This window comes from Haliaeetus albicilla, chromosome 9 (assembly GCF_947461875.1).
Source record: "Haliaeetus albicilla chromosome 9, bHalAlb1.1, whole genome shotgun sequence".
Lineage (NCBI taxonomy): Eukaryota > Metazoa > Chordata > Aves > Accipitriformes > Accipitridae > Haliaeetus > Haliaeetus albicilla.
This window is the reverse complement of record NC_091491.1, coordinates 5,936,374-5,963,572: the sequence shown is the minus strand read 5'-3', so window position 1 is coordinate 5,963,572 and position 27,199 is coordinate 5,936,374. Positions and strand designations below refer to the sequence as shown.

General features: G+C 57.7%; 3 protein-coding genes across 3 annotated transcripts in view; 1 reads left to right on the top strand and 2 right to left on the bottom strand.

The window, feature by feature from the left end:
* Positions 1 to 88: 88 nt before the first annotated feature.
* On the bottom strand, positions 89 to 14,322 carry BLTP2 (bridge-like lipid transfer protein family member 2). Its single transcript, XM_069791221.1, has 39 exons — positions 14,168 to 14,322; positions 13,274 to 13,403; positions 12,956 to 13,002; positions 12,509 to 12,671; positions 12,311 to 12,429; positions 11,875 to 11,935; positions 11,468 to 11,666; positions 11,181 to 11,304; positions 10,673 to 10,797; positions 10,520 to 10,587; positions 10,277 to 10,425; positions 9,906 to 10,024; positions 9,500 to 9,663; positions 9,093 to 9,357; positions 8,767 to 8,972; positions 7,506 to 8,601; positions 7,065 to 7,256; positions 6,769 to 6,971; positions 6,571 to 6,689; positions 6,277 to 6,497; positions 5,943 to 6,133; positions 5,758 to 5,857; positions 5,482 to 5,684; positions 4,840 to 5,134; positions 4,544 to 4,701; positions 4,216 to 4,422; positions 4,002 to 4,101; positions 3,624 to 3,806; positions 3,212 to 3,333; positions 2,978 to 3,133; positions 2,774 to 2,895; positions 2,509 to 2,689; positions 2,343 to 2,429; positions 2,129 to 2,239; positions 1,907 to 2,042; positions 1,547 to 1,671; positions 1,102 to 1,203; positions 862 to 996; positions 89 to 649 (listed from the first exon to the last, which is right to left on the bottom strand). Exons 1-39 carry the CDS (start codon positions 14,236 to 14,238, stop codon positions 467 to 469), a joined length of 6,738 nt encoding a protein of 2,245 aa, XP_069647322.1. The 5' UTR covers positions 14,239 to 14,322; the 3' UTR covers positions 89 to 466.
* A 716-nt stretch (positions 14,323 to 15,038) lies between these two features.
* Positions 15,039 to 16,504, bottom strand: SDF2 (stromal cell derived factor 2). Its single transcript, XM_069791229.1, has 3 exons — positions 16,297 to 16,504; positions 15,985 to 16,181; positions 15,039 to 15,464 (listed from the first exon to the last, which is right to left on the bottom strand). The coding sequence occupies exons 1-3, from the start codon at positions 16,472 to 16,474 to the stop codon at positions 15,177 to 15,179; spliced, it is 663 nt and encodes a 220-aa protein (XP_069647330.1). The 5' UTR covers positions 16,475 to 16,504; the 3' UTR covers positions 15,039 to 15,176.
* The window catches only part of SUPT6H (SPT6 homolog, histone chaperone and transcription elongation factor), a 30,621-nt gene continuing 19,913 nt past the window's right edge, over positions 16,492 to 27,199 (top strand). The window contains exons 1-7 of the mRNA XM_069791222.1: positions 16,492 to 16,598; positions 23,089 to 23,230; positions 23,728 to 23,886; positions 24,074 to 24,144; positions 24,828 to 25,023; positions 25,721 to 25,805; positions 26,197 to 26,470. Coding sequence (XP_069647323.1) covers positions 23,122 to 23,230; positions 23,728 to 23,886; positions 24,074 to 24,144; positions 24,828 to 25,023; positions 25,721 to 25,805; positions 26,197 to 26,470 — 894 coding nt within the window. The 5' untranslated portion in view covers positions 16,492 to 16,598; positions 23,089 to 23,121. The remainder of the gene's footprint in view (positions 16,599 to 23,088; positions 23,231 to 23,727; positions 23,887 to 24,073; positions 24,145 to 24,827; positions 25,024 to 25,720; positions 25,806 to 26,196; positions 26,471 to 27,199) is intronic.

Sequence of the window (27,199 nt, the reverse complement as noted above, 5' to 3'; positions counted from 1 at the left end):
CTGCCGAGCTTAGAGGGCGGTGACGGCGCCGAGCCTGGCACTGCGGCATGAACGGGGAGGCGAGTAACGAGCCGCTGGCCCAAGACTCTTCCAAATTAAAAACTCTTTATTTAAACTCTCTCCAGTTCCCCTTTCTCCCAGCCTGGAGCGATCCTGCTGCTTCACCAGGCCCAGGGGCTGGGCCCAGCACCCGCACAGCAGGGAGGGGGGAAGCTCGCGGGAACCCTTGGCACGGGGGTCTGCGCCCCACAAAGCGGCCCCGGAGCACGCTGCGCCCCACATCCCCGTGCTGCTGCGCCCCTGCCCTGCAGCGACAGGGCTGGCTGCCGAGGGCCTGCGCGTGGCTAACCCCCGCCTTGGGCATCGCCGCTCCCAGCAGCGTGGGCCCCCCCTGCCATAGGGGTGCCCCTCCAGAGGGGGGAGCGCGGGACACCCCAGTCCCTTCCCGGCCTGCCGGGTGCTGCCGTCATTTGCGCCTGCCGAAGATTGACTTCTTGCTGGGGTTCTTCTCGCCCACGCTCAGCCCGATGAGCAGACGCGCCTTCTCGTCCTCCTCCTGCTGCTGGATGGTCCCATCTGATTTGTTCTCCAGCTTCCCCCGCGTTTCCGCGCCTGCCACTGGCTTCAGGCGTAGCTTCTCTTTGATCACCTGCCCCAGGATTTAGGGGGTTCAGCACCCCAGGGCCACACCCGGGCTCCTCGGCACGGGTGAGAGCCTGAGCTGCTGAGCCAGCGCGGCTGCTTCCCACTCTGGAGAACGTGCTGCCCACCGTGGGGTTTCCACCCGTGTCCTAGGCAGAACGGCTCCGGCAGCCTCCCTGTGAGAGGAAAGGAGGCACCGCAGGATGGGATCCCACATACCTGTGCCACCAAGGCTTTGCGGCTGTCCCTCTTCACCGCCATGGCGAAGTCCAGCCACGTCCACGTGTTGTTGTGGTACTCCAGGCACGGCAGCACCAGGTTCAGGTCGCCCCAGTCCACGCTGTTCTTCTCGCCCTGGGTGACAGGGGTGTCAGGCAAGGTGGGACGATGCCCCAGGCCACCCCCAGCCAGAGGGGCTGTGCCCCCTCCCCAGCACGCCCCATCCCACCCGCCCCGCACCTTGTAGCTGACGCAGAGTGGCACCTGCGGGATCTTGATGTAGATGAAGGAATTGTTCATGGCTGCGCGCTCCTTCATCTTGTCGATGTCATCCACGGGATGCTGGGGACAGAGCAGGAGCCATGAGCAGAAGGGAAGGAGAGGGGACACAGCCAGGAACCAGCGGGGAAGAGACAGCTGGGCACTAGGCCATGGCATTGCTTCACCGGGGAGAGGCGAGAGCTGCTCTGGCATGGTGTTAGGAAAACGAGATGCTGCAGGGATCACATCAAGTGTGCAGGTGCTTGGTTGTAAAGGATGCAAATCCTCACGGTGGGAGGGAGCCGGAGAAAACGGGCAGGCAAGCGGGGTAGGACATGGCTGCCCAGCCCTGCGGCCGAGGGAAAACAGACTGGCTGCACGGCAGGACTCTTCCCGATTCCCCCCTCAAGGCAGCGTCAGGTACCTCTGGTGCTTTTCGGAATGATCTTCTGACTCCTGACGTCCGATTCAGTCCCTGAGCGACCCCCTTCCCTGGGCCCAGCGAGTCATCAGCCACGATCAGCTGCCGCGGCTTCACCACGGGGATCCCTGGGACAAACAGGGTGGGAGGTGGTGGCTGGCTGGGGGTCAGCCATGACCCAGACTCCTCCCAGCTTTGCTGCTCTCCCCACTGGCTCTCTGCCCACTAGGGAGACCACAAGTCCATGTTCCTCGACGTGTGGTCCACCAGCAGCTGCCCACAAACATATCCTGGACATGCAGCCAGAGCCACTCAAGGACATGGCTCAGGTGCCAGGGAGAAGGGCTACCATGAGCCTCTCACCTGTCGTCACCAGCTTGGACTTATCTTCCTCATCCCCCACCTCCTCCTCCTCCACATTGCGGCCGGGGAAGAAAAAACCCATCATCCTGTGGAAGAACTGGTGGGTGAGCTGGATCGTGAGGGGCACCACGTTCACCTGCGGGGAGAGAGGCACGTCAAAGCCAGGCACAGGCTGCCTGTGCCCCACGGGGACCCTGCCACCTCCCAGCCTGGCGCCGGCACCTCGAAGTGCTCCTTGATGGAGATGCCTCCCACGGGGGGCCGGACCTTGCTGAAAATCCTCAGTGCCAGCTGCCGTCCAGACTGGCAGGAGCTCTGGGGACGCAGCACCACCTGCAGGGAAGAGGATGGGTGGCTGGGGTGAGGATAGGCCACCCTGGCCAGGCCACCCATGGGTCCCCAGGGTGCAGGGCTGCTCCTGGAGGCTGCCGCTTGCCTTGTACACAGCGTTGGGCAGGAGGTTGTTCATCGTGACCCAGCCCAGTTCCAGCAGATGCTCAGCTGTGTCATCAGACTTGTTGACCTGCGCACACAGACCCATCAGCCCCGCAGGATTCGGGCCCTGGCTTGGGGGCTGTGGGTGCCACCGGCTGGCTCGGTACCTTGCTGTAGAGGAAGCGCTGGAGCTCCAGCTCGGCTATGCCCAGCTGCCCGTCCTCCTCAGTCAAGCGCCAACGTGCCTGGGCGAAGTAGAACTCAGTCCGCCGTGCCACGCTCACATCCTCCGGCTGCTTTCGCAGCTCCATCTTGTTGGCTCGCTGCAGCTGGAAGTCCTTGAAGCACCTGCAGCAGAGAGGGGAGCGCTGGGATGTGGGAGCCCTGGAGTAAGGGGGACGCAACGCTGGGGAAGCCAGAGATGGTCCCTACCTGATCAGTATGTTCAGCTCCTCACTCTCTAGCTGCAGGTCAGCTTTCTCCTGGCTCAGCTGCTGCTGCAGCCTGTGGTTGAGGTCGAGAAGGCTCTCATTTTTGCTGTCATCCTGCAGGGACTGAAGGACAGACAATCCTCAGCACCCTCTGCTCCAGAGCAGGGACCCCAGGGAGCCAGGCCCTCCCTGGAAGCGGCCTCACCTTCACATTGGAGTACATCTGCTTCTCCAGCTGCCGGATCTGGGCGACGTGCTGCCTCACGGCCTCTTGCAGGTGTAGGATACTGCTGCGCTGCTCCTCAGGATTGCTGGAGATTTCCAGCTGGAAGCGCACCCGCTGTTTCTTCTCACTGTGCTCCTGGACATAGGGATAGGGGAAGGTTAGGATTGCCCTGGGCACAGCGAGCGACACGGTGACCTGAAGCCTTGCGAGTACCTTGCGCTTGGGCTCCACGTGCAGCAGCAAGTTGTTGACTATGTCAAGGATCATGGCATACTGCGCAGGGTTGGTGGAGATCTCCAGGTCGTGGTGGATCAGCGTGAACGTATCCACAGCTCCTGCAGGGACAAAGGGCAAGTTGGGCCTCAACATGGCCAGAAATGGGAAGCGTGTGGGGGCCAGCCGGAGATGGAGAGGGATGGGGAATGAGCCAAGGTGGTTACACTGGCTCCAGCAGGCACAGCATGTCCAGCATCATCTGGTACACTGCCATGTGGCTGGGGACCCCTGCTGTATGCACCCCTCTGATCTCAGCAGGGCCAAGACAGACCATCCTTGAGCTTAGCCGGCACCTGTGGGTCAACCCAGAGCTCTACCCCCCTGAGACACACTGCCTGGATGCACCCACCCTCCTGCTTCTTCAGCAGATCCTCCTTCTCCTGGTTGGCGGGAGTCTCGGGGGGCTTTATCTGCGTGGCCAGCTCGGGGTCAATGTCATGGCTGTAGCTGATATAGTACATGCGGCAGCTGCAGCGAGAGATGATCCTCTGCACCTGCTGGGTCTGCTGGGCTTCTGAGGGCTGGTTCCAGTCTGGGGACAGGGAGGGGGACCACGGTCAGAGGGCCATGGCCCGGCACATTGGGGACCCTACGGCACAGGGCTCAGAGCATCAGCCAGGTCCTGGAGCCATCCGGCGACAGGCCAGGCGCTCTCAGCTTCACCAGCCTTGGGGTCACACACAAGTGGGATTGGGGTAGGCACAGCAGCCAGCTCTGTGGGCAGTACCTGTGGTGGTGCTGACCATGCCCCCCACTGCCTGCCCGCTCTCCATCAGCTCCTGCACCGAATCCAGGCTCCGCTGCCGATGCTCCTCAATATTTTTCACCTGGGGAGGCAAGAAGGCACCACTGGCTGTCCCTGCTCTCCCTGCCTTGGCCAGGGCACTGACAGCACTGCTTGCCCCTGCAGCTCATGCATCACAGCCCCCCCAGCCACTCACCTCCAGCCAGAGCTGCCCATGCTCCCTCTCGGTGGGGCTGCTCTCCGTTGTGGCAAAGTACTGCATGCCGTCCAGCAAGCAGGTCCAGGACGTCTTCTGCTTCAGCGTGTCCCCGTACCAGGCGGGGTGGTGCTGGCACTGCAGCAGCTGGGCCTTTGCAGCGGACACGATCACGCAGCCCTCTGTCTCCGCACCTCGCAGCACCATCTGCAGGGGGAGAGACCCTGGGGGTCAGATGACCCCTTCTGGGGCAGGGACAGACTCTCTAACACCAAGGCCATGGGGAGAGGAGAGCGTGGGGACAGGCAGGCTGGCCAAGGACAGGTACCTGGCAGTTGACCAGTTCGATGAGGCAGTTGCGGTTGTAGATGTCATCAGTTTGGCAGGCGGCAATGCCGCACAGCTGCTCGCTAGCCCCCGACTCCTCCTCCGTGAAGACCACGAACTTGTCCGTCTCCTCAATGAGCTTCTGCAGCATGTAGGCCCCTGGGGGAGGAGAAAGGGTCAGTGCAAGGCTACGGGGGGCTGGCTGAGGGTGACAGGGTGAAGGCAGGCATGGCTTTGGGCTAGCATGCACATTGCTGGCTGTGGGTTTCCCCTTGCTCCCCTCCCTGCCGTGCTCACCCCCTGAGGAGGCTCTCTCAGGACGGCCGCTGGTGATGGGAGCGGTCACTCTGGCAGGGACGGAGTGAGCAGAGAGCGGGCCCCGCTTCAGCTTCTTGGCTTGTAGCTGCGTGTCGATCTTCAGCCCCTTCAGGGCCTCAGTGGAGAGGTTGCGCTTGAGCACAGCTGCTTTCTTGTAGCCGTCGTAGAGGCCGAAGGCGATGTCCCGGTTGGTGGTGGTCCAGGATGCCCGCAGGTCCACCAAGTGCAGCTGGTGCGTGTGGAAACCATCGTCCCCATCCCGCAGGGGCAGCTCCTGGGCACAGAGGGTCAGAGCCTCAGCATGGCAAAGCCACTCCCAGCCCCTGCCCATGGGCTTCACACACTGGGGCTGGGAGCCCTGCTGGTCCCTGCAGGCAGAGCGTGGGGACCGGAGCCCAGGGGACCACCCCAGAGCCCTCAGCACAGACCCATACCAGGGATGCTGTGGCTGGAACAAGGCATCCCTTTGGCCAGGTGCTGGGGAGATCAGAGGCCTTGCAGGTCTGCCTCCTCTCCAGCCAAATCCCTCCCCCATTGCACCCAAAGACCAAGGTCCCCTTGTCCCAGAGGGATGCCATCAGGCCAGCACAGGCTGCATGCCCTATGTCTTTGCAGCGGTACCTCCTCAGCCGTGCGGTTGCTGTGCCGCTGGTAGGTGAGGGAGGACAGGCTCAGCAGATGGGTTTTCTTCACCAGGGTGTCGAGCCGGTGGTCGGCATTCTCATCACAAGTGGAGGCCATGAGGTGCACGGTGACCTGGCTCAGGTCGCTCACCATCTGTGTGATGCTCCACTCCGAAATGAGGCGTCGCATCACTGTGCCGGCTGGGGGACAGGGAGAGGGGTCAGCCGGGGCTCTGCCCTGCCTAGAAGTGTGGCCGGCAGGGCCCCCACTCACCTTGTGGGATAAGCCGCTGGGTGCCGCGAGTGAAGATGTGCCCCTGGCAGCACTCCACCTGGATCCCCCGCTGTTGGGCAAAGGAGGCCCAGTAATGCACCTGTGAGGGAGCAGAGAGCAGGGGCTGAGAGCCCAGTGCAGGCAGAGTGGGGAGGTAACACCGGACCCCCACCCCCAAGACTTGCCTGCAGCCGGGGGAAGAGCGCGGTATAAGACAACTGCTTGTAATGCTGCCCCAGCTTCTTCTTACTGGGTTTCATGTTGTTGAAGAGCTTCCCGCGACAGATGGGGCGCGTCACGCTGGTCCACGTGGCCCAAAAGTTCTGCATCCAGCGGAGGGTGCTGCTGTAGAGCAGGATCCGGGGCTGGGAGTGCTCTGAGAATATACCCGCCGTCAGCCAGCACTGCGGGGCAGGGACACAGCAGCACCCAACCCAGGACTGATAAGGATCGCCAAAACCAGCATGCCTCGCCCCATCCCCCTCGGCCCCAAGGGTTCCCCGGGGCACTGTCACCCACCCTCACTGGGCCGTGTCAGGTCCATCCGGATGGAGAGGTTGAGGTTCTCGGAGCGGAAGGCACGGTAGGAGTCGTACTGTTGCCCCACCGGCACCTCGGGCAGGAACTCAGGGGAGCGCAGCACCACGCCGTGGTGGTCATGGGGGTTCCCGTGGCACAGCCACTGCAGGTCCAGCGTCATGCAGAGATCGGGCAGGTGCAGGAAGCAGCAGTCGTCGTACCTGAACGGGGAAAGAGAACCCAGTTACCCCCCAGCACTGGTGGCAGGCCCTGCACTCCTGGGCCCACGCTCACTTGGAGGCTGTCCGGACGTTGATGTCCAGGTTGCCCTTGAAGACGAACTGCCCAGGCTTCCAGTGGAAGGAGAGGTGGCTCCATTCCCAGTGCATGTTCTCCGTGGTGTTGTAGGGGTCCTGCAAGGACAAGCATGGGGAGAGGCAGGTGTGAGCCGAGCCCAGGCCACGCTCTGCTCCCTACCCTGGCAGTACCCACCTCGGTGGCCAGCTGGTGCAGGTTGGCCTGTTCAATGTCCATGTGCCAGTCCCCGTGGAAGAGAAGGCGGCTCTTGTCCCACCAGGGCAATGGGGCGCTGGGGTCCTCTGAGGGCTTGGTGAGGAGATCCACGCACTGGCCGATCAGGGTCCAGGCCGGGTCCCAGCAGGGCCCCCAGACGATGGTGTACTGGGAGATCTCAGCTGGGGACATAGAGGTTGGCTCAGCCCTTTGCATGTCCCACGCAGCCTCGTCCCCACCATGGCACCGAGGCCCCCTGTCCCTCCAGCTCTTACAGTGGAAGTCGTGGTAGAACTTCAAGGGTGGCATGTTCCTCTCCACTGTCGCATCTCCCCAGGGCAGTCCCAGCTTCAGGACCTGGCGGCGCCGGGAGCAGGCCTGGCCACACTGCTCAGCTCCGATCAGCCGGCCAGAGAGCTGCCAGTTCCGGATCTCAAAGAGGTAGCGAGGGTAGTCACGGATCCGCACTGCAGGGCAGAGGATGGGCTGAGAGATGGGGCGGTGAAGGGACGCTGCCCCAGTCCCCTACTCTGGGCCATGGCAGGAGCCGCTGTCCTGTCCCATCTCGACTCCCTTCCCCCTCCCTTGAACCTCCAAAAATCATCGCCCCTGTTTGGTTACACATCACGTGGTGCCAGCAGGTCCCTGTCCTGGGACCCCAGGCCATGCAGCCACCACGTTGTCCTCCAAGGTCACCCTCATGCAAAGCAACTCACCAAAGAAGCTGCCAACTCTGCCCTTCATCATGCGGCACCACTGGGTGACCATCTCCAGACCCTCAGGGGGGAACGGGCTGACGCTGTCCACGTCCCTCATCTGTTCCAACACACGCTCCGTGCCGTGGAAGGACTCATCAGCCATGGCCACCAGCTCCAAGTGGGCCAGGGTCCAGGTGAGGAGGGCCCTCCGCATAGGTGTGTTGGCATAGAGGCGCCGTGAGCGCTGGATGTAGATCTCGATGTTCTTCTTCTCCAGCGAGGCATAGAGCTCCTCGATCTTACGGGCAGGCAGCAACTCGCCATGCTGCTTGCGCAGCGCAGCCACTTTGGTGTCCAGCAGCTGCAACCGCTTGGCACTCTCCTTGCTTTCGTCCTTCATCAGCTCATAGTTGTCTCGTAACTTGACCTCAAAGACGTCGTCCAGGAAGACCCAGGAGAAGTGCGTCACTTTGAGCAGGAGGTCGGGGGGCAGCGCCGTGCTGGCAGGGCGGCCATGCCGATGCAGGCCTTTCAACCACTTCTGCACGCCCACAGCAGCATCCAGCGTGCGGGAGAAGTCGTACTGGTAGGGGAACTCGATGGTCACGCTGGCAAAGGAGAAGGCCCAGCCACGGTTGCGGAGGGTGCGCAGGGTGGGGAAGGCGCAGCGGTGCAAGATGACCTCCTCCAGCTCTGGCAGCAGCTTCACCTCCACCTCCTTGAAGCTGAAGATGCTGTGTCCGTCAAAGCCAGCGGCCAGCTCGGGGCAGTAGCCATGCAGGGCACCACCGTGCCAGCTCACGGAGGTCCGTTCGGCAGCCAGGCTGATGTAGTTGGCCTCAGAGACAAAGGCTGTGAGCTTGGCAGAGCTCAGCTCCAGTGACAGGGACAGGAGTCTTTTGGGGGAGGTCCCATCTGGCTGGAGGGGCCCTGGTGTCTCAGTAGGGGTGACTGGGTGGGATGCTGGGCTCTCTGGGAGCGGGGAATGAGGCGTCCTGTGGCCGAGGGCGCTCCGCAAGGCTTCGTGGCACTGCAGGGTGGCCAGGGTGTGATGGTACAAGTGCATGTGGTCGGGTGGGCTCCACAGCACCGCCAGCCCCTCGCCGCACTGCACCTACACCGGAGAGAGCGAGCAGGCACCAAATCACCACCGGGTCCAGCACAGCCCGGCCCCATTCTCCTCTCCAGCACCTTTTGGTGCCAGCCAATCCTCACCCTGCCCCATCCATCCCAGTCCCACCAGTACAGGATAAAGCAGAGACCTGACACCCAAACCAACCTCCAGGGAGCGGATGCTGCTGTGGTAGGTGACAGAGAGCATGGAGAGGTTGGCCACCGGATTAGGGATGGCAGGAGCTTTGCAGCATGGCTGCATCTTCTCCGTGATGCTCTTCACCAAGGCCAGCACCATGCCTTGGACGCTGACCGTGCAGCTCTCGGCACTCCCCAGGATGGTCAACGTGTCCAGCCGCAGCTCCAGGGCACCTAGAGAGGTGGCACGTCAGTGCTGGAGGCACGGAGGAGGCACACCACAACACGCCACGTTCCTCTGACTGCGGGGCTGTTCCAGGACAGCCATCTGGGATCAGTCTGGATGCTACTTACCCACCAGAGCTGAGAGTGTGAAAAGGTTCACGTCCTCCACCTTCAGATCCACCTTCCAGAGCAGCCCCCAGGGCTCAGCTGAGGCAGAGGGCGGCTGCTTGGCAAGCCCAGCTCCACTGGGCCTTGGGCAGAACAGGGGCAGGACCCTAGCCAGGCACTCTGTGCAGGTGTCAGACGACTCCACTTGCAACCCCCGGATAGTGCAGTCCAGGAAAAGTGTGTCCGACTGGGCACTGGACATGCCCAGGGGCTGGTTGTAGCTGCCCTGCAGGACAAACAGGACGATCACTCTCAGGCTGCAGGATGTCCCCGTGCCACCATGTGTCCCCATGCCACCCACATGGAGTTGCAAACAGGCAATCCCCCCTTCCAAGAGCCACCCCTCGCCCCCTCAGCTCGCCCCTCACCTGCAGGTTGAAGGAGTCAAGGATGAGGGCTTCTCCCCACACATGCATGTTGGGGGGATGTGGGGCACGCTGGATGTGCGAGTCATTGCCCACGCGCCAGCAGAGGTGGTCCACGGCCAGCACCGCTCGCTGGTGCACGCTCTGCGGCCGCAGGTGCTGGTAGTCTGCAGGCAGAGAGGAGGGGGTGAGTGCAGGCAGGGCTCGCTGCTGCCTGCTCAGCTGCCCGCGAACAGGGGCAACCCAGACACAACCAGGCAGGGGTCCACAGCCCCTGGCCAGACACAGACATGGGCAAGCACAGAGATAGCATGGCCCTCCCCATTTTCATCCTGGTGCCTCTCTGGCAGAGCCACCAACCCCCAAGAAGAGCCCAGCAGCCACCCTGGTGCCAGCTGCCAGCCTGTACCTGCAGAGATGGAGTTGAAGCCCAAGGCGAAGGGTGGCGTGTCCCCCAGCTGCACTGACACATTGACATTGGACAGCGAGGCACACAGGATGATGGGCGCTATGATTTGGGGGTAGCTCCTGCACGGGGCAAGCAGGGATGGGCTGTTACCGGGGCACTGCATGCCCCAGAGCCTGGCAGGGAGCAGGCCCAGAGGGACGCCCTCTCCACAGGGGCCCCCCGACCGCCTGCCACCCTTCGTACCAGCCTCCCCATCCCACAGGCAGTGCACAGGGCAAAGAAGGTGCTGGGTGCCTGGGCACCCTGCCAGAGCGTAGCAGGCAAGAGGAAACAAGCTGTGATACCAGCAACTGCCCTGAGGCTGAGTTTACCTTCTCTTGTGCCCTTCGCTGGGGACAGGCACCGCCCGGCACCTGTATTCCTGTGCGAACAGGCCCAGCCAGTGTGAAAACTCTTGGTGACGGTAGTGGATGATGCAGGTGTTGAGCAGCACGGCAGCTGAGAGGTCAATGGCTGTGACCTAGAGAAGGGAGAGGGCCAGGTGGCAAAAAACTCATGCCAGGAGCTGAACCAGCTACCCCCGGGGGACAGGAGCATGCCCAGCACTCACTCACCTGCACGCTGGTCTTCAGGGAGTTGAGGCACACGATGCGCTGGCGGCTCTGGGACAGGAGAAGGCCGTCTGGGGAGAGAAAGGAGCAGAAGTGAGGGGTGGCAGAGGGCAGTGACAGCAGTCCTGTCCTGCAGGCGCCCTCCTGGCTACTTGCCCTCCAGCTGGAGGTCTACACTCATTTGGTCCAGGTCTGAGCTGGGCGTGAAGTTGCGCAGTGGGATCTGCTCCTCTTCACGCTGATATAGAAACTGCAGCAGCTTCAGGCTCCAGGTGAGGTGCCTGTAAGAAGCAGGGAGTCACTGCCAGAAGGGAACTGCACCATCACGTCCTCCATCTACCCGTCTCTCATTCCCAGCTGACCAGCATGCTGGCACAGAAGACGACAGCAGCCAGTGCCCAGCTACAGCCCAGCCCAGGGCTCTCATCAGCAGAGGAACCCATCAGGCTGTCCTACTGGAGAACCAGCTAATGTGCCTTCCTCCTTCCCCAAGAGCCCAGCCCCAGGCCAAGCTCAGTCCTTCCCACTAGGGTGGGCTCTAGGACTCACTCTCTGCGGTCTGGCAGAGCAGGGGACAAGCAGGGAATGGCACAGTTGTCCATAGGTCCGTGTCCCCAGCGCTAATCGGGGCTAGGACGGCCTCCCCCTCCACCTGCCTCCTTACCTCTTCTGGCTGTTCATAGACAGCACCATGCTGGTGCTCTCCAGCTTCACCTCCACCCTCCTGGGAATGAGCTGCAGCGTGTCCCTGCTCAGCAGAGACAGGGACTTCAGGGGCTCCCCCGAGCCTGGAGAGGGACACACAGAATCACAGGAAGGCTCTTGCCCAAACCCCCACACCCTGCAGTGGGAGGAAGCGACGGCACAGCAAAATCACTCTGGCTCCAGGGTAAGCATGGGGGCTGCTAGCCCCTGCCCTGCCCAGAGCTTGTCCCTGCCCTCGTCCCTGACCTGCGCTGGGCTGTTCCCCTACGCTGCTGCGCTGGGCCCTGGCAGTGATGCGGTGCAACAGCGGGCTGCAGAAGAGCCCTTCATGTAGCTCTGCCTGCAGGGTCTGGACGCGCAGCCTGACGCCCACCAGCCGCCGCTTGCTGCTGATCTCCAGTGAGAGGGAAAGTGCCAGGGCCAGCTCCGCCAGGCAGGTGTCATCCTGTATGGGGACAAGGGCAAGGAGTGCACAAAGAGTCATCCAACTCCCTGCCAGTGGACGCTGCAGGTGAAGCACTGGGCACAGCACGGAGCCCAGAGTGTTGCAGCATTGCCCAGCCTCAGGGACTTGCTGGAACAGATCCTCGGGTGTCCCAGAGAGCCAGTGCCCAGGCTCGAAATGTTGAATTTCTCCCTTTCCCAGCACTCACCAGCTGGCTGCTCCGGAGGACTTTGCTGTTCACCTTTGTCAGGCTCACCTCACAGGTCAGGCTGGGGAGAGCAGAGAACAGATGGAGGATGCGGGTCCTGCTGCCTGTGAACCAAGCCCCTGCCTTCTCTTTTCTGTGGGACAGAGGGACTCCAAGTCCCTGCTCCAAGTCCTCCCAAAAGCAGAGCACACCCTAACTCTGTGGACAATGCAGCAACTCATAATTTGGAGAACACACAACTTGAGCTTCCCATGAAGGGAAAAGGGACCAGGCTAGCCTTGGAGGAGGTTAATGTGTCACATCACAGGTGACATGGGATGCTGCTGAGCAGGACGGAGAGAGGCAAGATACCAGATTGCGGTCAGAAGAGCCTCCCTGCCCCCTGAGACCCAGGGCCAGGCTAGGGAAGCAGAGTGGGGCGCGAACACAGCGTTACCTCTTCCCGTCACCGTTCAGGAGGAGACGTGTCTTGCTGGCCTGGACGTGCCAGAGAGACTCTGAGGTGGCCACATGCAGAACCATGATGTTGATGGAGTCCATGTGGATGGAAAAGAGCTGGGGGGAAGGTGCTGCTGTGAGGGATGTCCGAGAGCAGCACAGCCCACAACAGCCTCTCACTGAGCCAGTGTCTCACCTGGCTAAGGAGCCTCAGCAGGGAGGGTTTAAGAGTCAGGTCTGCTCTGCTTTCATCTCCATCAGCTTCTCTGGGAGCCTCCAGGACGGACGGCTGGAACCCATGGCCCTTCTGGAGATCTGTGCGGATTCGCACCTCGCCAAAACACAGCTCAAAGTAGCGCCTGCGGAAGAACAGCATGGGCAACTCTTGCAAGAGCTCACACATGGCACACCCGGCCCCATTGCCAGGGATGCCCCCCCGCCCTGGGGATGTGCAGGACCAGCACAAGGACATCCACAAGACACTGCCACCTCAAAGAAGAGTGATTCACTCCCACACAGAGCACACCATGGGGAAAGAGGGACTGCAGAAAGGTGTAAAGGCAGCAGAACCGCAGTCAGTGGGGCCAGGGATGAGCCAGACTCCCCAAGAGAGCAGGGAGGGAGCCGGGGCAGCGGTACGTACGGCAGCTCCCGGCTCAGTTTACTGGAGATCCAGACGTTGTCGATCTCCTGCAAGGACGCACAGGTAGGTCAGAGAAGAAACAACCTGGCTCTGCCTTGTGATGCTCATCCCTACATTCCCACTCCGCTCCCAATGCCTGGCATCATGCAAGGAGCAGCCAAAAACCCCAAGTTTGGCCGTGGGAGGAAGGGCCTAGCATCAGCTATGGAGCTGTGCAACAGCAGCTTGGCTGCAGGGATTTGCTGCCAGCCTGGAAGTAACCGCAGCCATCCCGCCTGCCCTCATCTGCTGGTGGCTGCCCTTCGCCCGGGTACGCACCACAGTCTGCTGCTCCTGCTGGAACTTCAGGCTGATGTTCTGGGCCCAGAAGAAGCCGAAGGACCCAATCTTCAGCTCCGCATGAAGCTTCTGCCGGCACCAGGTGACAGCCAGGCGACATGCCAGCCACCTGTGGTGACAGGAGAAAGGCCAGGGTCAGCCTCCCCACTGGGAACCCTCTTTCCCCTTTGAGCAGCAGCACCAGCTCCAGCACCCACAGCTGGATGGGAGCTCCCAGGGCCCGGCCCTGCCATCACAGGTGCCCCAAGCTGGGGCAGGGACCCTGCAGGGTCACCCCCCCCCAGACCTAAAGGACCTCCTTTCACCACACCCCCTGACACCCCATGCCACCCTGCAGGTTCCCCTGGACTCCTGTAAGCCCCCAAGCCCCTGACACCCTCCCACCCAGCCCTATGAGCCCTCCCAACCCCCCCAGCACCCCCCCATGCCCTGCACACCACCCCTCCAGCCCTAGGACCCCCCCAAACCCCTGCAAGCTCCCCCCCCCCCGACACCTCTCCCCCAGCCCTGTGAGTCACCCCAAACTCCTGACACCCCCCCCAAGCCCTCTTTGTCCCCCTTAACACCTGCTGCCCTCCCCCTAGACCCCCAACACCTCACCCTCAGCCCCGTGGGTCCCTTCCCATCCCTGGTAGCCCCCACACAGCCCCGTGGGGCCCCTTCCACCACCCCAACCAGCCCTGTCACCCCCTCCCAAAACCCCTACAGGCCCCCAAAACCTCCTGCCACCCCACTGCCAGCCCCATAACCCCCCCCCATCCCTGTCACCCCCCCCAAACCCCTGCGGGCCCCCCTATACCCCTTGTCACCCCACTACCAGCTCCGTGGGCCCCCCCACGCCCCCAAACCCGCCCCCCCCCCCCAGGCCCTGACCGCGCCAGCAGCCCGGCGAGCAGCGCGACGACGACGAGGCCGAGCAGCACGGCGGGCAGCGGCGGCGGCATGGCGACCCCCGGTCCCGGTAGATTTCCCACCACCGCCGCCGCCGCCCGTAGGGCCGACCGCCCGCGCACCCGGAGTGGCCGCTGGGAGAGGCGGGGCGGGGGCGGGGCCGGCGGCGCGGCGAGGGCCGAGCGATGTTTTCCCGGAGTGAGCGGCAGCGGCAGCGCCCCGCCGGGGTTAGCACCGGGATGGGGATGTACCGGGTCCGCCCCCCACCCCCCCCAGTCCCGTTCGTTCCCTCTACCCCCCGCACAAACCAGCCACACGACAGGGGAGGATTCAGCTCTTTTATGGCCTCAGGCTCCCGCCGGAGACGGGGAGCGGTTTGCAGTACAGCAGAGGGGGAAGACGGGGACCGGAGCACAGGTTCCGGGGGGGGGGGACAGCAACCCTCCGGGGGGGTCCTCGGCCGGAGGGGGACGACAGAGGAGGGTAGTCCTCCGAAAAGGATTGGGGAGTTCAGGAATCTGCTCCGGGTTGGGTCTGGATGTTGGGCTCAGCTTTGGGTCAGGTCTGGATATCAGGTTCGGTTTTGGGTCAGGTCTGGACATTGGGCTCGGCTTTGTGCTGGATTTGAGACACAGGGACCTCCTTTGTGCTGGATCTCGGATGTTGGGATCCGCTTTGGGTCAGGTCTGGACAGGAAGATCTGCTTTGCGTTGGATTTAGGACGTGAAGACCTGCTTCATGTTGGATCTCAACTGTTGGGCTATGTTTTGGGTCAGGTCTGGACATTGGGACCCGCTTCGTCTTAGATTTGGGGCACCGGGATCTGCTCCACATCAGATTCAGGACACTGGGATCTGCTTCGTGTTGGATTTGGGGTTCTGCATCCTGGCGTGTGTCAGACCCGGGTGGGGACAGGGGCCATCCCCCGGGTCGAGCAGCCCCGAACACCACAGGGCAGCGCCCAGAGGCTCGGTGGCAGTCTGTCTGTCCATCACAACTCAGCATGGTACCGCTCTGCTTTGAAGACCTCGCTGGGCTGCATGAAGATGCCCTCCATCACCTTCCAGTAGTTATTCTGGCTGGAGGCAGCCATGCCATGCACCTCCTTCTGCCCATGGATGGGTCGCCCGTACTGCTCCCCCGTCACCGAAAGGAAGACGTCGGTGGAGGCGTGTTGGAAGCGCACCTCACCGTCCCGCGCCCAGTAGGTCCCGCTGCACACCACTGTCCAGTCATCCAGGTAGTCGCCCTCACCGGCCTCCCCGAACGCGCTCACCTCCTGCAGGTGAAAAAGAGCTTGTTTGGGGGCTGGGAGGAAAGGGGGGGGGACTACTCAGGGGTGCTCAGCTGGGCCCAGAGGGCAAGGAGGGGGGGGGACGGGGAAGGGGCTGGGGGGTAAGGAGGCACCTGGTTGGGACTGGGGCTCTGCTGGGCCTTGGGGGTCTGGTTGGGACTTGAGTGCTGAGGGGGACAAGGGGAAGCCGGTAGGGATGGGGAAGCAAGGTGGGACTGGTAGGGATCCAGTTGGGACCAGGGAACAAGGCAGGGCTGGTAGGGACATAGGGGACAAGAAGGACCCAGTCTGAACTGGGGAACAAGGTGGGACTGGTAGGGACATGGGGGTCCCGGTCAGGACCAGGGAACAAGTCAGTGCCGGTAGGGACAAGGCGGACCCGGTTGGGACCGGTAGGGACTCAGGGGACCCGGTTGGGACCGGGAAAAGGGGCTGGGCCCCGGGGACAAGACGGGGTGGGAGGGATCCCGGTCCGGCCGGTGTCCTGGGGGGTCCCGGCGGGTACCTGGTTTCCGGAGAGTGGGGAGGCGAAGCGGTGGCTGTGGAGGTTGCGGCCGGTGCCCAGGTGGGTGAGGCGGATGGCTTGCCCGCAGCGCACCGGTGTGCCCCGTTCGCAGACGGCCGCCGTACGGCCCCGGACCCGCCAGTAGCTGTTCCCGTCATCCGCCGCCGACACCCCGGTCACCGACTGCTGCCCGCTGCCTGAGGAGGGCGGGGGGGGGGAAAAACGCGTTCAGGCCCGGCCCGGTCCAGCAGACGCGATGCCGGCGGGGGCGGAGAAAGGGGGGGGGGGACGGGACACGACGTGTTCCATTACCGGAGCCGTAGCGAACGTCGTGCGAGTGCAGACGGACATTGTGCCGCACGTTGAGTAGCTTCACCACAGAGCCGCAGGTAACGGGGCCGGGACCACCGCGCACCGCCGCGCCCAAGGCCAGCACCAGCACCGGCACCAGAACCGGCGGTACCCGCCGGCCCGCCACCTCCGTCCCCATCCCGCCGCCGGCGGAAGCGGAAGTAGCGCCGCTCCGCCCGCCCGGAGGTCGCCGCTCGTCTGCTCCGCCCCCCCTCGCTCGCCGCCGCCGCCGCGGAGGCCTCCATTTTCCCTCGGCGCTTCGGGTAAGGCCGCACCGGGTGGGACGGGGGGACCGCGACGGGCCGGGTGGGGGCGAGCGGCGGCGGGGGGTGGTGCCGGTGCCGGTAAGGCACGCGTCGCCCTGGTATTGGGCCGGGGGGGGTGGAAAGCCCGTTGCCACGGGAACGGCGGGGCCGCGACGGGCCCGGGGCGGTTACGAGGCCTCCCGGGCTGGGCGTCTCCGGCGGGCCCGGGTCTCGGTGAGGGCGGCAGGGACGTTCCGGTGCTTGGCGTGAGGCTGGGCCGCGGGGCCCGGGTGGGTGGGTGGTGAAGGCAGTGGTGGCCCCCTCCGTTCCCGGTTGCCGGCGGCGGGTGGGGCTGGCGGTAGCAGGAGCCTCCCGGGACGAGGACCCCGTTTAGGGGGCCGTGCCGCAGCGGGGTGAGCCGGGCTGGGACGGGCAGCACCCGGGGCTGGGGTGGGTGGAGGGTGAGGCGGTTGGTAGGGGGGGCCCAAGGCCGGGGTGGGGCGCTGCTCCCCCGGGAACAGGAGAGTGCCGCAGCCCCTCACACCCCCCCACCCACCGGAGCGACCCGGCTCCCCCGTAGCAGAGACGGCAGCGGAGCCTGGGGCTGGGGAATATCGCTGACACGGTAGGAAAAGCAGGTAGGTGTGAGGTGACGGATATGGAAAGTGTCGGCTTGTTTTCCTGAAGCGGGGGGGGGGGAAGGATCTGACCTTTGTTTCTCAGGTACGCTGGCAGTCCGGATCGGCTCCCACTCAGTGGGTGTAATTCCCGGAGTGCTGCATTTGGTTTTGCAAACTTCTGACAAGGTCTTCTGTGAAAAGCCGAGGGGCAGCAGCCTGGGAAGGCCCTTTCAGGGATTAATAATTGATGAAAGGGTGGCAAAAAAAGGTAGGGACGAATGATTGGTGCTCACGGTGGAGTAAGGTTATTGTGGAGTTTCACAGCCATCTCTGCTGCTTTTTTTTTTTTAATATGGTGATGTGGAGAAGAAAAATTTAATCCTAAGTTATTTAGGATAGCTAAACCGGACTATGGGAAGTTGCAGAGACCAGATAATACTGAGTGGCTGAGTGCTAGTGTGGTAAACAAGATATGATGGCAACGGGTGTAATGAAGGTGACAAACACCGCAGTGATTGACTCTACATCAGCTTTTACTATTCAGGAAAAAGCTGTTGGTGTCTCAGCAATTGTTTTTTTTAAAACATTGCTTCAACACCCCGCCGTAGCCTAAAAACGATATTTTGGAATTACTTTAAAGGAGCAGAGAACAAAACAGAAAACATCATTATGCTGCTGCATACATGGTTGGCAGTTTGTGCCCTTGCTGTTGCCGGCAGTTCTGGTTAGCCCATCTCAAAAGGGGAGCACTGGAAAAGTAGGGGCAGGAGCAGTGCGGACAAGCAGGTTTCCGGGCAAGCGAAGCCTTCCTTTCCTCACCTTAGGGGAGAAGCTTGCTGACAGGAGATACAATGCAGGTGCATGAAGTCATAGGCAGGTCAGAGAAAGCGAGGAGGGAACATCAGTTTACTGTTTCTTACAGGAAATTACAATGCAGCAGGTCTAAAATAAACAGGCGGAAGTGCTTTTTTCACACAACATGCTATTAAACTGTGGCACTCTGCTACAGGATGTTCCACCGCCTGGTAGCATCGGGGGCGGTGGGACCAACGGGGAGCATTAAAACTAGCGAAGCAGGTATGGGAAGTTCCTGAGCTGCGGTGGCTGGCTGGCTGGACTTCCCCTGTCACAGCATCATCGGTCTCCAGTTGTCATTTTGACCCTGTGCTTCTTCGCACATCTACCACCGAGGAGGGTGGGAATGTCTGGTTTGGGTCCCGACTTCAGAAATTTATAAAACAGCTATAAAAGCTAAGCACAAAACTATATATTGCTGATGCTGTATCAGGGCTGGCAGGCCCCAGGGGAGATTGGCCCTACAGAAGTCCCTGCCTGTACCAAGGAGTGGCTCTGAGGAAGAGCTCAGCACCGATGAGGTGCCCGTGAGGGTAGTTTGTTGTGGTGCGAATGCCTTACAGTGCTTCATGGGGATGTTTTTGTTAGGCTTATAAGCTTCAAATTAAAAGATACCAATATGATCTTGTCTGAATTCTGTGGTGGGATGCAGCCTGGAGATCATTGCTTAGTCATTAGTGTTAAGTTAATGCATTCCGGCTCAACTGTGACTTTTTTTTTTTCCCAAGAAAACCAAAATTGATTTCATTGTGAGAGCTTCAGGGGGTGGAATGGTGGCATTACCTTTGCAGTTCATTTAGGTTTTTCCTAACGAGCCATTTCTTGTCACAGTCTTTTATTCCTGTGGATGTACTAAGGCCGTGCTTAAATTAATTTAACGAGCATTTCATTGACAAAATGAAGAGATTGGGCTTCCTTAGGCTTTACGTTTTAGTTCAGTCAAGTTTCCCAGCCTTCTTATTCTCACAGTGCTTTCTGAATCCTCTCAAATTTAACTTTTCTCTTCGAAGTGTAGACATGAGAACTGAGTGAAACTATTCAGTGGTGGCTTTGGCAATGTGATTCCACGGACCTACATGATCTTAAGTGGACTGTGAGTTGAACCATGAAATGGCAGAGGTGAAAACAATCCCTGTCCAAACCCTCTCCCCCGCCCCCAAAAAACCCCACAAAACCAGAATTAGTGTGCGTCAGGGCCTTGATGTAGTTTCTCCCACGAAGGACAGGGAGAAGTCAAGGACTTGCTTCTCTTCAGCACCCATGCTGTAGTAAAGCCTAGATTAGCACTTGTTTTTGCTGTTTTGTGCAGACACTGATATCCTGAGGTTGATTGCTGAATAATAAATGTATCTTGCTGTGAGGACACTCCTTGGTTATTCTGTGAGCACCGCTGAGGTCTCATGCCTTAGTTGGCATCCCTGTGCCTGCAGAGCATGAGATGCTTCTAGTTTCCCTCACCTCACACCTGCTCAGGCTGCGAAGCTCCTGTGGGGCATTGCCGTTCCTGATGCCATCCTGCATGCGGATGTGTCCCTGCCTTGCCAAAGTGCCACCGTAACTGGCAAGGTGCAGGAGCTTTTCCCATAACATATTCTGATATTTTGCAGGTGCTTGCAGCTTATCTCTATTTCTAAACCAAATTAGTTAAATTTTGCTGGTGTGTGATGTACAAAGCTGCATCTGCCTCCAGCACTGCGATGTTTTGCGGTCCTGAGCAGCCAGCAGGTATCTGGATGTGTGGCCAAGGCTTTACAGTATTTGAATGTATGGTTTCCAGAATTCTTAGGTCCATCACAAACCAGCACTTGTTCTAAAGGAGCTGCCGCACCTAACCGGGGTGGGGGCAGCCCACAGTGCCTGCAGCCGATGTCCAGCCTGGTCCTGCTGACCTGATCAGAGCTCTACAGTCACGGTATTGACAGCAAAGAGAGCTATCTTCTCAGGGTCATCTCAGTTAAAAGGAGCTGTGGACTCTGGACAATTGCCACTGTGCCCTTGAGCTGAGCAAAGTGCAGATGCCCCGGTAGAAAGCAGAGGTTGTGTAGTTGCTCAGCCCTGAGCTGCTCCGGCGTCGCTGCTGAGCGGGAGAGGCCGTGCTCGATGTGGAGGCACCCGCACTTCCCTCACCTGCTGCCGTGCTGCTGTTGCAGCACTGCTTGCTGCATTGCTGTTGTCTTTGGTCCATCTTGGTCGGTGTCTAGTGGCTGTCGGGCATCTTTGGGGTGAAGCTATATATATATCACCTATAGGAGCCTGTCTGATTGTGTACAGGTAAGCGTGCAGGATTAGGCACAGCTGCCTGCCTTTTTGGTGCTCTAGTGCAATTTAGTACTTGCTCCCGTGCTGCAGCAATCTCTGACCTTCTCTCGGGAGTGTTACAGGAGCAGGGATGCTGCTGTGCCCCTCCGAGGAAAGGCCCATAGCATGATACAGCTGGGCTGGCCCAACGCTTCTCAGTCTGGAGACTCTTAAACCCTTCCCAAGCCAGACAAGCTGTGTTGCTAGAGCAGGGCTTTCCCTGTGTGACCGACAGCTCGAGGGACTCCTGCCAGGCAGCAGCACTGGTCTGAGCTCTGCCTCTGCACCTCCATGCGCACTGTCTGCAATCTCTGCCTTCTTCCCTGTCCTGTTTTGTTTCAAATGAAGGCCTCTCTGGCACTGAGGGTGGGTGAGGCACCTTTAGTCCATATCTGATTCAACATCTCCATGGTAATAACAACCCTTGCTTCCATTTGCCATGCTAAGTGACATCCCTGCTGTCCTGAGGTGGATTTCACTGGAGCTGAAAACACCCAGTTTTGTGGATGGTTGGCTTGTGTGGAACCTGCTCGGCTGGATCATTAAATGAGATGGGTTTCTGAAGTCCTAGCTGTTCCCTGTGTCCAGACAAATTTGATTTGACATGAACTGAAATTGCTAGGAAATGCTAGAACAAGTGATGAGGAAAAGTTGGAAGTATGAGTGAAACGCTTCACTGGCAGAGAATAGTAAAATTGTGTGTGGTGCTATGACAAGGGGTTTTCTTTCTTGCTTGATTTGTGTGTTGATTATGGACAGGAGAGAAATGAGATAATTGGACTTGGAAACGCTCTAGGAAAAGCCACTTAGCCTGCGGTTTTGTGTATGTTAGTACACCCTGATGGATATGTGTAGAAGAAGAATTGGTGAGAAAGTTTGAAGTTGACATAATATTCATACGCAGGCTGGTAAACATAATAATTCCTGTTCTTCTGCTGTATGTAGTTACACAATTCATCAGTGGCATTTGTTTCAGGAACACATATTTAACTAGCATCTGTACCGCCCTCTGAAGTGTTATTTCTGAGAGGGAGGCTTAAATACATGTGTGTGACTCCTACAGTGTCCTCTCGAGGATGGAGATCGCCCTGTGCCCACACACCAAGCCAGAGCAGTCGTGTCCTGTCCAGGTGCAGAGCAGTAGCCTTGGCCCACTGCGATTTCTGCCTGTCTGGAGCGTCGTAGATAGATGTTGGTCACAGCCATGTAATCTGCAGCCAAGGAGTATGAGCTGCTATCTGCTTGCGTATGAAATCTGGCAGAGGTCTTGCCCTTGTCTTTGTTGTGGGTTTTCTTTAATGAGGTACGGCCGACACATTTGTTTGGAACTATTAGTATTTTAAGACTTAAAAGGTTATCCAAGATTGGCCTCGCATGTTTTGTTTGGTTTTTCTTCTTTAAGGGAGAAATAAGTCTCTGGTTTTCTCTAAGTTGTTGTGTTTGTGCACCAGATGTATGGATCTCAGGGCAGAACAAGAAGTCCCGCACACAAGAAGCGTCATGGCAAAGCCTTGATCAGGTTGTCCCGTATGGGACTGATTTCCTTCCTTCAGCTGTTTTGTTTGCAGTGGGGAAATGATTATGGGAACATTTTGAAGCATGTTTGTTTAGGTATCGTTCCCTGGCATATGGAATTATTTTTTCATCTTTTTCTCCTTTTTTTTTTTTTTTTTGTGTGTGTGTGTATTAAATTACATCAGATGTAATTTAACATGGAGGTTTTGGCTTTAGATCTGACACCCCCTCTGAGTTGCTTTTTGTGCCTTCCCAAAGGCTGGTACTTCTTCCTGGACTGGCGTTTTCATCTTCACAGCCATTTGAGGAATTGGTTTGTTTTTTCCTATAGCTGACTTTTGTAAGCTTTTGTTGTTTTGGTGTATGTAAAAAGGAACTAAAAAAAAAATCCTTTGAAAATTTTAAAAACAACAGCAAGTTTTGTAACCACAAGAAGTGGAAGGCTCAGAGAGACAGAACTTGAGCTGTGTCTTTATAGGGACACACTTTTCTTTGTGCCAAGCTTGATTTATACTGCTTCCAGAAACCCCAGTTGGGGGAAAAACGTCAAACAAAAGGTTCTGGATATAGAAAGTACCCTGTTTCTTAGTCTCTTGTTATTTCCTAATCTCTGGACAGAGGCTCGGCCGTGGCTCTGGCTGTGTGGGGCAGTGGAGCTGGGCAGCCAGCAGCCCCCAGGCCTGACCCTGCAGCACTCCCCAGGGCTCTCTCCTGTTTGCTCCGTGGGGCTCTGCAGAGTCTTGCTAACAGCCTGCAATTGCAACTCAGTCAAGGGCCTTTTCAGGATCACCCTGGCTTCATTAACTGAGTGAGGATTAATCATATTAATATCCTAATTGGTTGGACTGTGTGCCTAACACAGTGCAGTGTTGGTGGCAGCGTGGGGTTGCTTTCCTGGCCTCATGGGAGGGTATGGACAGGATGAAGGGCTTTGGCTACATGCGCCGTTTCAGCCGCAGCCAGGAGCTCGGCTGCGTAACAAATGCTGCTGTGGCAGATCCTGTCCTGCTTGCTGAGACACAGGTTGACAGGAGCTAGCAGCACTTGGCTGCTGGCTTCGCTTGCCTAATCTCTGATGACAGGGATGTCCAGGCAAGGTGGACATGGGTAATTCAGGGCCTTGATATATAATTTGAAACCCTCTTGCCTTAGCTGTCTTATCTCCAAAACCCAGTAGGGGGAAGTGCTTGTGATGTGATAGATGTCTCCTCTTTCCCCAGTTCCTGTGGAGCTGTGTGTGAGACGCTGCAGCCATGTCTGACTTTGTAGAAAGTGAAGCGGAGGAGTCTGAGGAGGAGTACAACCAGGATGGGGAGGTTGTCCCCAGAGTAACCAAGAAGTTCGTAGAAGAAGATGAGGATGGTGAGTCTGCCTGTCTGTTCGGAGTTTGCTAAATTGTCTATGTGCCTTGCTGCTCTGTTTTACATCCCATGACTCTGCAGATGGAGCAATAACTGTGCTATAATAGCATGGCCATCTGTAGTTGATAATCTCAGCTGTTTAAGTGCTTCCCTTCCTCAGAGTGCTTAGGTGGTTTTTATATTTGGCAATAGAAAATACACTACTTCACCCCCTTGGGACTTGCAGTCACACAAATTGACAGTAAACAGTAAAAGCAGAGGAGTTCTCCCAGTGTGGTCGCTTCACCTGTTCCCTCTGCAGAGAGAGCATGAGACCACAAGACAAGAAGTGGGGTTCTGGCACGAGCAGCTTGCTGGGTTCTGTGTCAGTAAAAGTGTTCAGTTAAAACTCTCTGTGTGAATAGTGTGAAGGAAGATGCTGTTTGTACAGAGCCGAGAAGGAGTCTTAGCAGATAATCAATGAGTAAATGTCTTAACACTTGCTGCTTTCCACCCCAGATGAGGAAGAGGAGGAGGAGAATCTAGATGATCAAGATGAGCAGGGGAACCTGAAAGGATTCATTAATGATGACGATGATGAGGAGGAGGAAGAGGAGGAAGAAGCTAGTGACTCTGGAGACTCTGAGGACGATGTTGGCCACAAAAAGAGAAAGCGCAGTAAGTTTTGTGATGAATGTTCATAGCAGGCCACAGCATAATGCTCTCAGTGCCCTGCTGGAGAGCAGAGCTCTCCCTCTGCCCTGGGTGTCTGCATTCGCTGGGTAAGCTATACCCTTCTCACTGGTTGGTCTACTCCCAAATTAGTAAAGGGAGAGTGTAACTCGTCTCTACTTTCTTCTCTTAGCTTTTGATGACCGCCTGGAAGATGATGATTTTGACCTGATTGAAGAGAACTTGGGCGTTAAAGTCAAAAGAGTGAGTTGTGTTCCCATGCTGCTGTTAATGGTGTGGTGTCTTGGCACAAAAGAGGGTGGGCTCCTGCCTGGAGTGAGCGAGTGGTGCCTCCCATCTGCTCCTGCCCTCTTGGAAAGGGAGAACTGAGTACTTGAAGGAAGCAGGATTTCTCCCTGCCCAGGCAACTGGGAACTGGCTTCCTAGAGTTTGCAAAACACTTTCTTCTGATTCTTAAAGTTTGCTGTACTCCTCCCTTCCCTCTGTTTGCTGTACTCCTCACCTCTGCAAGACAGTCTCAGAGGAGCCCATCTTCCAATAACTTTCTCCTGCATGGTACTAACCTCAAAGTCAGCAGAAGCTCTAAAGCTCCTATGAGCTCTAAAGCTCCTTCCGTAATGCTTGCTAGAGAGGTATCAAGCCAGGTTAACACTGGTAGTGACAACATGCAAGTGACACAGGCCTGGACACGGTGCAGTCCTCAGCAGACAGTTATGTTGTATACACACTGTGCCTAATGAGCACCTGCAGTGTGGCTCCTGAGGGGGTGGCTCTTCTCCCCTGTGTGCCTGTGCTGTGCCGGGCTCCATCCTGCTCCTGCTCAGGTGCCTGTAGAAGAAGAGCAGTTCTGGCCTGGCAGAGACCACACTGAGCTTTCAATGTCTGTGCCAGGAATTACGTGCGCTAACAAGCCGTTTCACTTGCAGCAAAAATTCAGGCGTGTGCGAAAAATGTCGGATGATGAGGATGATGAAGAGGAAGACTATGGAAAAGAAGAACATGAGAAGGAAGCCATTGCTGAAGAAATCTTTCAGGATGGTGAAGGCGAGGAGGGAGGGGAAGCTGTTGAAGCTCCTGTTGCTCCACCAGAAGAGGAAGAGGAGGAGGAGGAAGATGAATCTGGTGAGTATGGATGGTCAGTTACATCCAAAGTTTGTCCTAGGATTAAAGCACAGGAACCAAGTGAAGACTTTTTCTGAGCTGTAAGTAACTAAAGGCTGTAGCCCTGTTGTGGTCAAGCTCTTGCTGGTCTGATTAGTATAATCTTTAGAATTAAACGTTTCTGGGTGGCAGGTTTAGTTTGTCTGTCTAAACCACTATGTCCAGAAGCACATTACATGTGCTGAGGTGTTGAACATCTCCTCTAAGCTGCCTCGAAAATGGAAATGCTTCAAAGGAAGGAAGTCAAGGTGCTGTTTAGTACCTCGTAGCACAGTGCATGCCTGCCTTACTTCTATTCAGCATCAACCTGTCACCACTGCTAGTACCATACTGAAAGGGTTTGAAGAATTCTTTCTGTCTACCGTCCAAACCAACAAGGCCTTTTCTGACTGCATTTCCAGTGCACTGGGCTGCAGGTAGTTGCCAGATGGCTTTGCCTGTGTCTGGAAGTTCATTCTAGCTTGTTATTGTGGTTCAGGCTCCTGGAATGTCTGAGGTTGATGTAGGAGATGCTGTGGGTAGCTGGGCAGACTGACAGCCAGCGGCAGCCTACGTCTGTGGTGGAGGCTCATAGTTGCACTGGCTGAGCTGAGCTTTGTCAGAGGTACCAGTTGAATATGCAAGTGTCCTGACCACTAAATTGTTTCTCAATATCCAGATATTGATGACTTCATTGTGGATGACGATGGACAACCTCTGAAGAAGCCAAAATGGCGAAAGAAGCTCCCTGGATACACAGATGCGTAAGTATTGATTGGAAATTGGCCTGGAGCCTCGAAAACAGTGCTTAGCTTGATTCTTGCAACTGCAGGGTGATTCAGCTTGTGGTTGGATACCACTGGTCTCTTTCCCCAAAGGAACCTGGTAAATTTAAACATGGGGCTTTTAGTCTGTGATTTCTTAAATGTCTGACTCTGTCCTTTCTCCCCTGGATTTTTTACAGGGATACCAAAACCAGTCCCTTAAGAGAAGTATTTGCACGTAAAGCTCAGAGTTGTGTACCTATCCATGATTTTTTTTTAGCCTAGGTGCAAAACTAAAGCTTAGACTTAGGTACTCTGGCCACCTCTGTGTGGCTAGAAGGATGTTCTGTGAATTGCACCATGGGGCTGAACAATAGTTTTTGCCTTCCAGTGCTTTGCAGGAAGCCCAGGAAATCTTTGGTGTGGACTTTGACTATGATGAGTTTGAGAAGTACAACGAGTACGATGAGGAAATGGAGGAGGAATATGAGTATGAGGATGAAGAAGCCGAAGGGGAGACCCGTGTACGACCCAAAAAGACCGCCAAGAAGCGCGTCAGCCGGCGTAGCATCTTTGAGATGTACGAGCCTAGTGAGCTGGAGAGCAGTCATCTAACGGACCAGGACAACGAGATCCGCATGACAGACATGCCTGAAAGGTTCCAGGTGAGGGAAGAGGGGCAGGTGTACAGGCAGAAAGCATTTCAGCTCCCACCGAGTACAGCAGGCCTGGGACCTGCAGGCCAGCTTTTTCACCTCGCTGCTGGCTGGATTTTAGCATCTCTTTTTCCCTCTTTGAAGATCCCACCTGTCAAATGTATAGGCTAAAACTCTGCATTCAAACCTGTCAGTGACATTGTGAACTGTTCTAGCTGTGCAAGCCTGGTTTTAGCACTGGTCATACTTTCTCTTTGGCCACTGGGTGCCAGTGTTGCACTCCTGGGGATGGTGCAGGGCTTGCGCTCTGCTGAGATGTCCTTTATGCTGGATGCTGTTAGTAATCGCATCAGTTGTATCTCTGGATAGCAAGAGTGAAGTTGCAGTGCTGGAGGAGGTTTGCTAGGGTTTTCTAGCCTACCGATGTGCCAGCCAATGTGTAGCTGTTCCGTACAAGGTGTTTCTGTAACACACTTTAACCAAGCGATTGAGACTTATACTGCTCTCAATGTGGAGATCTGTTTGTGCTGCTAGGAATCATTGTGGTATCTCATATTTTTGTCCTAATTTTGCCCTGTAATCAGGTTTTCCCTGAGCAGTCCATGTTCTTCGATCTCCCTTAAGTGTATGTTAATGTAATTCTGTGCAGAGGCTTGTTACCCTCCTTTATAAAATGGGACATCTGAAGCTGCCAGCTTTTCAGAATGACCTTCTTTCCCATGCCAGCATGCACAGCAC

Coding starts and splice junctions, on each gene's coding strand:
- BLTP2 (XM_069791221.1), bottom strand. CDS start 14,238: ATGCCGCCGCCGCTGCCCGCCGTGCTGCTCGGCCTCGTCGTCGTCGCG. Junction 10,426..10,519: donor CCCTGAAGACCAGCGTGCAG/GTGAGTGAGTGC, acceptor TCCCTTCTCTAG/GTCACAGCCATTGACCTCTC. Junction 5,858..5,942: donor CGCTCTTCCCCCGGCTGCAG/GCAAGTCTTGGG, acceptor GCTCCCTCACAG/GTGCATTACTGGGCCTCCTT.
- SDF2 (XM_069791229.1), bottom strand. CDS start 16,474: ATGGGGACGGAGGTGGCGGGCCGGCGGGTACCGCCGGTTCTGGTGCCG. Junction 16,182..16,296: donor CGACGTTCGCTACGGCTCCG/GTAATGGAACAC, acceptor CGCCCTCCTCAG/GCAGCGGGCAGCAGTCGGTG. Junction 15,465..15,984: donor CCCCACTCTCCGGAAACCAG/GTACCCGCCGGG, acceptor TTTCACCTGCAG/GAGGTGAGCGCGTTCGGGGA.